At 63.4% G+C, this 8,261-nt stretch overlaps 1 protein-coding gene across 1 annotated transcript in view; it reads right to left on the minus strand.

Annotated features, from left to right (window-relative positions):
• The window catches only part of Bahcc1 (BAH domain and coiled-coil containing 1), a 60,135-nt gene that overhangs the window by 19,956 nt on the left and 31,918 nt on the right, over positions 1-8,261 (minus strand). Inside the window, exons 3-6 of the mRNA XM_048796598.1 lie at positions 5,173-5,295; positions 835-2,562; positions 476-584; positions 9-138 (exon numbers count right to left, since the gene is read on the minus strand). Coding sequence (XP_048652555.1) covers positions 9-138; positions 476-584; positions 835-2,562; positions 5,173-5,295 — 2,090 coding nt within the window. The remainder of the gene's footprint in view (positions 1-8; positions 139-475; positions 585-834; positions 2,563-5,172; positions 5,296-8,261) is intronic.

Raw genomic sequence — 8,261 nt, forward strand, 5'->3', positions numbered from 1 at the left:
TATAAGAGACAGGGGTGGGGATGGGGGGCTGGGTCCCCACCCAGCTGGCCACCCTGCATCACAAGGTGGGGGGCCAGTTCTCCAGGGCAGCCGCTTGAGGGGTGAATCCGGGCAAATTCCACGAGGTCTTTGTTGTCCCTGTAAGATCACCAGAATCAGCCCTGTCACCTGGCTGACCCTGCCCTGCTCCCCGACCCTGTGGCCATCAACCTGGAAGGGAGCTGGAGGTTGGAGGTGACAGGTGGCCCCCGGTTCTGGGCCTGGTGCCAGAGGCCTCCATTCCCAGCAGTGGCCCTGTTGGCAGCGGGAGTGAGCAGAGCCCTCCAGGAAAGGCTCCGGTGGGTGTGGGACCCTGCCCAGGTCAGGCTGCTGTTGACGTCCTGGCCACCATGCCCCTTCTCCCTCAAGGGCTCTGAGCGGGCAAGCCCATCTGGGAGGCACCCCACCCCTGCCAGGACCACAGCCTGACTCTTACTGTAGCAGCAGCTCGCGGCCAGCCAGCCCCAGGCGGTCATCACACAGTCGCGTCCTCTCCTCCTCACCCTCCAGGTCCAGGGCGTGTGTGGCACGGGGGCCCCCACCAGCTGCACAGGGTCAGGAGGGCAGAAGGGTGAGATGGGGCAGCCAGGGCACTGCTGGCAGAGGCAGGCGCGACCTTGTGTTGAGCTGGGAGCTGAGGCGCCAAGGGAAGGCTCCCTGGCTCCAGGGACTTTGGAGGACCTTCTAGGGGAGGGCGTGGGGGGCCAACCGGACGCACAGGCAGAGGCAGGGCCAGCTGGTCTTGGACACCCTGGGTGCTTGCCCAGTTGTCTCCCGGCCTGTGAAGGGCCATACCTTTGAAGGTGGGGGCGGCCCGGCCCTGCCGCCCGCTGTTGGTGTTGTAGGTGGTCTCCGGCCGACTCACTGTGTCCTTCTGTCGGGCCAAGGCCACCGCAATGCCCACAGGCGGCTGCCGCACCTCCCCGTCTGCCTGTGCGGCCTCGTGTTCCCGGCTCCGGGCACAGTCGGGCCTCTCCACTGTGCCTGGGCCCTTGGAGGCGGGGAACTTTGTCTCCTGCTGGACACAGCTGGCTTTGAGGCCGCCCAGACCCACGAAGGGTGCCTTCTGGCCCACAGCCAGCGCGTGGCTGCTGTACTTGAGCAGGTTCTTCATGGCTGAGACCTCGTCGGGCGGGGCAGGCAGCTCCTGAGACAGGAGAGCCGCCTGCTGCAGGCCACTGCCAAAGGGGTCCAGGTAGGCACCGCCCTTGCGCTCTTCACTGATGGGCATGGTGGTGCCCTGACCAGCCTGGACACTCCACGGGGGCAGGTGGGGACCGCTGTAGCCCAGAGATGCCAGTTCCAGGGACTTGCGCTTGACCTCAGCCCCGCTGCCTCCCTGCTCCACCTCAGGGGTGGCCAAGTGCTGCTGATGCCGGATCCGGGCCACCTTCTGGGCCCCCGGGGGTGCTGCGGGGGCCTCCTTGCTGGCAGCTTTGTCTAAAGTGCAGCAGGCCTGGGCGGCCTTCCCACCCAACAGGTCCTGATTACTGGGCCGGGCACAGTCCTGCGAAGGGGCGGGCAACTCAAAGTAGCCGCTTTTGTCCAGACCACCCTTGGGGAGTCCAGGGAAGGAGGCCTCGGGGCGGGTGCTGAGGTACTCCAGGCCCTTTAGCCGGGGATTGAGGGCCGCCTCGAAGCCCCCAGGCCGCCGCTCGCCCTTGCCCTCGGCCTTCAGGTGAGTGTAGGAAACTCCGTAGGGCGCAGTGTGGTCGGGGACCATGGCCCCATCCAGGTGCCGGTCCTTGCCCTCACCTGCCACAGCACAGGCCTCGGCCGCCTGGAAGGGGCGGCTCTTGTCGGCCAGGTGTCCCACAGAAGGCACGAAGGTGGGCCCGCTGGCCTTTAGGTCCCGGGAGACTTTGTCCTGCAGCGGGCAGAGCCCATCGGGGCCCGTGTGCAGCTGCAGGCAGGGGAAGGACCCAGCAGCTGTGCTGAGGGGTGGGGGGGGCCCGGTAGGTAGGCCGGAGGGCACCGTGTAGGACACCGTGTGGTGCAGCATCTGTCGCCGCTCCAGGCACTCGCTGAAGGCCGGTCCGGGCTCCGGGGGGCCCACCACCTCCTTGGCACGTCCGGAAGCTGTGACCCCTGCACTAGGCCGGCCTAGCATGCCCCCAGCACAGCTGGCTAGCGCGGCCTTGCCCATGTCACCATTGAGCACCTTGGTGTTGAGGAGGCAGGAGGTGAGGTGCTTGGGGCGGCCCTCACAGGAACCCCGGGGCACAGGGCCGCCCTCCTTGCAGGGCCCGTCCACCGGCATGGGTGGCACCAGCTTGTGCCGCTCTTTGCCGCCATCCTCCTCCACTGGCCGCTCCCTGCCCTCCACTGCCTTGCTGGCCTTCTCTTTGCCCAGCTCTTTCGACGTGAGGAAGCGGTCAAACTCCCTGGGGCCCTTCGACTGGGGGCCGGCCTCGCCCCGCTCTCGGCTACAGGGGAGGGCAGGAGCAGCGCGGGCCACGGGGAAGCTGTGGTTGGAGGGCAGGAGGGTGGGCTGGGGGGGCAAGTTGCGCAGGTAGAAGTTATCTGCGAGCAGAAGGAGCCGAGGTCAGCGGTGTAGGGACCCAGACTCCCCAAGACGCCAGCTGCAGGAGTCTCTTGGTCCCCCTGGCACCCATCAAGGTCACCCGGCAGGAAGGTTTCTGCCTCCACTTTTTAAAAACTCGTGGTGAAAATAAATAATGAGATTTGCCTTCTAAGTGTACAGTCCAGTGGCCTAAGCACATTCAGAGCTGCCCAGTCGTCTCCACCAGCCACCTCCACAGACTCTCCTCAAACCGAAGCCCTCTCCCCACTAGGCACGACTCCTGGCTCGGCCCAGCACCCTCCAGCTGCCCCGGCAGGGTGCCCCCGTCTCCTGTCTGCCCGACCCTGTGCCCTGGAGACTTTCAGAGTGGGGTGGGTGGCAGGAGGGTGAGTCTCCAGGACAGTGAGTGGCCCTGGGGGAGCACAAGGCAGTGAGCCTCGGGCAGGCGAGGTGTACCTGTGAGGTGAGCCACCACAGAGCCGGCTGGCCAGGCCTCGGGTGAGAGGGTGCCCTTGCAGCCCAGGGTCTAGTACTGTGGGTGGCCCCGTGTGCCAGCATGCCTGCAGCCCCCAAGTGTCCCCAGGTGCCGTGTATCCTGGGAGGAGCAAGGCTGAGGGTGTGAGAAGGCAGGATGGGCTGGGTGGGGGAGCCGCCTGGCCCCTGGACAGCTCGCTGCATCCCTGGGGCTGGTGGACACGGGTGAGGAGGGCCGAAGCAGGTTATAACTGGGAGGAAGGAAAGTGACCCCCGCATCCACCCACCCCCCCAGCTTGGGGCCCAGCCAGTCTGGCCGTAGTGCCAGGCTCCTCTGTGGTCCATGGACTCGCTGCCCAGCTGGGGCCTCTGGGCCTGGGGCAAACCCTCCTCTCTTGACCAACCCTGGGGCCATGCCCAGCAACCTGGGCCAGACCTCTGCCTCTGGGGGACCCTGGGGGCTGCCCCTTCCCCGACCCAGCTGGGTGGGTGGGCGGCAGGGTGAAGCCCTGAGCTGAGGCACAGACAGAAGGGGAAACAAAAGAAAGGGTCGGAACTCGCCAACCCGTTCTCAGTCAGTCACTCAAGGCCTCAGTCACTCAAGTCCTGCCAATTTCCTGCTAATCGGAAACAAGGGGAAGAGGGTAGCCCAGGAGAGACCTAATCAGCTCAGGTTCCAAAGCCAAACACCATCCTTTAGATGAGGCTCCACCACGACATTTTGAAAGCCAAGAGGGCCAGTGGCTGCCTCCGTATCAGCCGGCCCACTGCCCCTGGAGTCCCTGGGCCCTGGCTCAGGGGTGGGGCTTCTGGGGCTGAGACCAGACACCTGCCTGCCCCTAACAGACTCTTGTCAAAACAGCTGCAGTCCCCCAGGAGCTGATAGGAGCACGGGGGAGCTGGCCGGCTCTGCTGCCCACAGAACAGCCCCCTCAGGCGTGGCCAGATCCTCTGGGCCCTAGTCAGTCTGCAGGTGCCCACAGTTGTTTGGACGGAGTCCAGACAAGCAGGACTCTCCCTGAGTCTGCGGTCTGTGGCAAGAAGGTACTGAGGGGCAGCAGGACGCTCTCTCTGCACCCTTGGTGGCTTCTCTGCCTCACTGGGGCTCCCCAGGGACGTGGTAAACTGTGCCTGTCCTCTGTGGACGGGCTGCGTCACCACTGATGGGCCATGAGTGTCCAGTGACCCAGCACCCAGGCTCTCTATATCTAAGCTGAAGTCACCCCCCACAGCCTGGGCCAGGAACTGGGGTCTTCTGAGACCCTCTGCCCTTCCCTGACCCAACCCATTCCTGATGTCACCGACTCCAGCCCTGTGGGACTCCACATTTGCACTCAAGTCCTATCACATGTAGGTCATTTTAAAGGTGGCCACTAACCCAACACCTGCCTAGGCTCCAGGGACCACTCTGGTGTGCCCATGGCGCCTGGGGGGGGGTCCTAAATGTAAAGGAAATGGCTCTCCAGGAAACTCAACCTGGAGACAGGGGGTGAAGCCTCTGGACCTGCCCTGCCCCCTCTGGCCAGGCCCCCTCTCCTGCAGGCTCCCGATTTGTGGTCCCTGTCTGAGCTGTGCCTGCCCTTTGTAATATCCAGGGCCCACTGGCTCTGTCTTGCCAGCAAAGACCCAAACTCAGCAGCCCTCTTTGATGACATCTGCTGCCACAGGGTAGGCAGCCCATCTTCTGTCCACAGGCCACGGCTCTGCTCTGATCTTACCCAGTGGCCACTGTCAGCAGCCCTGGTCTAGCCTAGGTCCTGCAAGTGAGTGGGGCAATGCAGGCTTCTATGGGCTCCCCTGTCCCTCAATGAGGATGAGCTACCTTGGGTCCCCACAGCTGGCAGAGAGTGCAGGGCACAGCCAGGTATGTAGGAGGTGGCAGCCAAGCCCCACAGTCACTTCCCGGGAGCTGAGCTGAGCCTGCTGACTCTCCCCGTGTGCCCCAGCCTGGGAACCCCACCTGCCCCTGGTGGTGGTCCTAGACCCAGGGTTTACACCCTCCAGGGGCCCGGCTAGGCTGGATGCCTCCTGAGGGCACCCCTGGGCTGGCTGCCCTGGTGTGTGCCTGGAAGCTTGCCACCGCCCACCCCTTGGGATGCCCTGCACCCCAGGCTAGGCCCCCCCGTGCCACTTGCCTTTTTGGGTTCCATAGAAACGATGCTGCCCGTAGAGAACATTGCTGTTTCCATGGTGATCCAAGTGGCTCACGGGTAGGAAGGTGGATGCCAGACTCCCCGAAAACCTGGGGTATGCTGGAGCTAGAGAGGCAAAGGCCCTGGCTGGAGAGGCAGCACCTGGACCCCTGGCCCACACCGCCCTGACCTCAGAGAGGCGAGATGCCCGTGGGCGACCCAGGAGCAACCCCCTGCAGAGCCCTGCACACAGCTGCCCGGGGGAACCCACCCATCCATACATCTTGTTAGCTCTGACTCCACGCACGCCCGCCCTCCCGCGCACACAAACTGAATTGCTGATGGGCTGGGGAGGGGGAGGCTGGAGAAGGGCGCCTCTGCTTCTCTTCCAGGAGCCCTGGGTGCTGCAGGAGCTTCCGGGCAGGGCAACACACTCAGGAGAGCGCCAGATGCCCGCAGAGCTCCTGGCCAAGGGAGAGCCAGGGCCAGTCCCGGCAGGTAGTCTGAGGAGCAGCGCTGGGTGGTGCACAGGTGTCTCCACAGGAGGGAAATGTCCACCTGGCCCACCTCTTCATGTCCTGCCATCTACAAGGGGAGCTGGTCCCAGTAGCAACAGCACTGACCCCAGAAGAACCCCAGCCCTACCTGGGGACTTTGAGTCACCCCTGGCCTGAGGGGTCCAGCCCACTAAGACAACCGACGTTCTGAGGGATTGCCCCTGCCCAAGCACAGGAAGCTAGCCACAGCTGCAGCCGTCCCACCCTGCTGGCCTTGGGCGGCTCTGTTCACCTGGGACACATACTCTACCCTCCCACACAGATGAGGTCCCAGCCTGCAGGAGAGACAGTACTGAGCACCGGCCTGGGGTGTCCTCCCCAAGCCCCTTTGGAAAGACCCAGAGCTGGATGCCCAGAGCCACCAGCAGTCATCAGGAATGTCTGCTTATGGCTGGTCCTTCCAGGTCCGCAGGGGACACAGGGGACCTGGGCTGTGTGGCATTCATCAGACTCATACCCACTAGGCCCCTGCCCAGCTCTCCCTGCCCACTGCCGTCACCTTGGCAGTCTCTAGGACTGGGGCCTAGGTCTCCTCCAGCCAGGCTCATGCCCTAGGGCCAGGTGTCCAGATTTCCCTGACCAGACGCTGATGCTGTTTGTTACACGGCGTGTGGGGATTCCTGAAGCAGACCAGGCTGGGTCTGTCTCCCATGTTGGACTGGATGTCCTCAGTGTGGAGTCAGAGGGCTGGCCATGAGGCCATTCCCAGGGGACTCAGGCAGAGGCCCTGGAGCCTGCTGTGAGCCTCGGCTTCTTGGAGGTGGCCCTGCAGGCTGAGGCCAGGGGAGACCTGGGCAGAGTGTGAGCAGGATGCTTGGAGCGCCAGCCCCAGCACCCTGCCAGCGGCTCCTCCCACGCTACAGAAGAGCTGCCCCGGGAGGGCGGGCTCTGCCTCACTCTCAACACTGAACATCTCCCCACGGAGGGCAGGACCCAAGGGAGTGTCTCTTGGGTCCCCACTGTTCTCAAGAGCTTCCTAGCGCTGCCTGGCTTCTCGGGCTGCTCTGCAAGGTGGCAGGAGCAGGAGCGGCTGGGATTTCCCTGGAGGGGCAGGGAGAAGAGAGGAGGCTGTGCTGGCCCTACAGGCCCCTCCCAGGCGAGTATTTGGACACCTGTTATAGGTATACACGGTCTTTCTGTCACTCGGGATTCTGCCACCCACTAGTTAAAAGGGTGCCCTGAGCCACATGCCCCAGGGACCCAGGCACCAGGACTCCCTCTGGGTGTGAAGTTACTGACAATTCCTGCAGCAGTGGCTTCACTTGACCTTGCTTTATTTTGTTTCCTGACTTTATTTCTGTCTGTTTTTTTCCTGGTACTGGGAACCCAAGGGCACTCTAGCACTGAACTACATCCCCAGAACATTTTTTATAAATATCTATTTTTCAGTTTTAGGTGGACACAATATCTTTATTTTATTCCGAGAATTGAACCCAGTGCCTCATGCATGCTAGGTGAGCGTGCTACCACTTGAGCCACATCCCCAGCACCGCCCCCCCATATCATTTTTTAAAAAAAATTATTTAAATTTTTGTTTTGGTACTGGGCATTGAACCCAGGGGGGCTCTACCACTGAGCTTTTTGAGACAGGGCCTCACTAAGTTGCTGAGGTTGGCCTTGAACTTGGGATCCTCCTGCCTCCCGGGTAGGTGGGTGCAGGTGTGACCCACTGCCCCTGGCTCCTGATCTTCTTCTATCATAGCACCCGCTGCTGTTTAGCAGACTCCTTTAACAACTCGTGGGCTGAGGCTCCACAGAACACTCAGAAACACTGTGTCGGAAGTCAGAACTGCAGGTCAGCTCTCCAGTCCCATGTCTGTCCCCACATCCTCAGAAGGCTGGGGCATCTGCCCTGCCAGAGGCTGAGCTACCTGGCTACTGGGGCTGATGGAGGCCAGCACGGCCTGGACGTTCCATCTCAGTGCTGGGGAATCTCTGAATGGCTGGCAGCCAGGAAGCCCACCTGAGCACCAGGAAGAAGCCAAGAGGCAGCCCTGTGCAGGCTGAGGCCAAGGAGTGGCCAAGCCAGGTGGGTGGGCTCTGGGCGGGACAGGGAGGGTCAGGGCCTTGGAGGCAGAGCTGGTGGCATGTTCTGGTGGGACGGGGCACTCCAGGACCCACAGGAGCAAGGCTGCCCTGTCTGTGGTCCCCCACCCCCACGGGCACCGTGCCCGTCGGGCACTCGGCAGTCGCAGGTGGGACCCAGCCCTGGTGATGCCCTGGGCATTCTCTGACTCCGTGGGTCCAGGTGAACCCTGTCTTGGAGGCTGCTGAGGGAGGTCTGGGAGCACAGGACCTGGGGACTGCGCCCCACCCCTGGCCTGGCCCTGCGGCCGCCAGGACTGCTGAGGACAAGCTAAGGCTGGAGGCTGGCCTGCCGTCCTGCTGTGGGGGACGCATCTGCAGCACATGTGTCCCAGATGAAGCTCAGCCCCTGGAAGGCTTGACAGAGCTCAGGACGGGCAGGAGTGGACGAGCGGCAGGGCAGGGCCTGGGGGGCTGGTTAAGCCTGCACAGCTGTCCCCCCCCCCCCCC

Source organism: Marmota marmota, unplaced genomic scaffold (genome assembly GCF_001458135.2).
Source record: "Marmota marmota marmota unplaced genomic scaffold, marMar, whole genome shotgun sequence".
Classification (NCBI taxonomy): domain Eukaryota; kingdom Metazoa; phylum Chordata; class Mammalia; order Rodentia; family Sciuridae; genus Marmota; species Marmota marmota.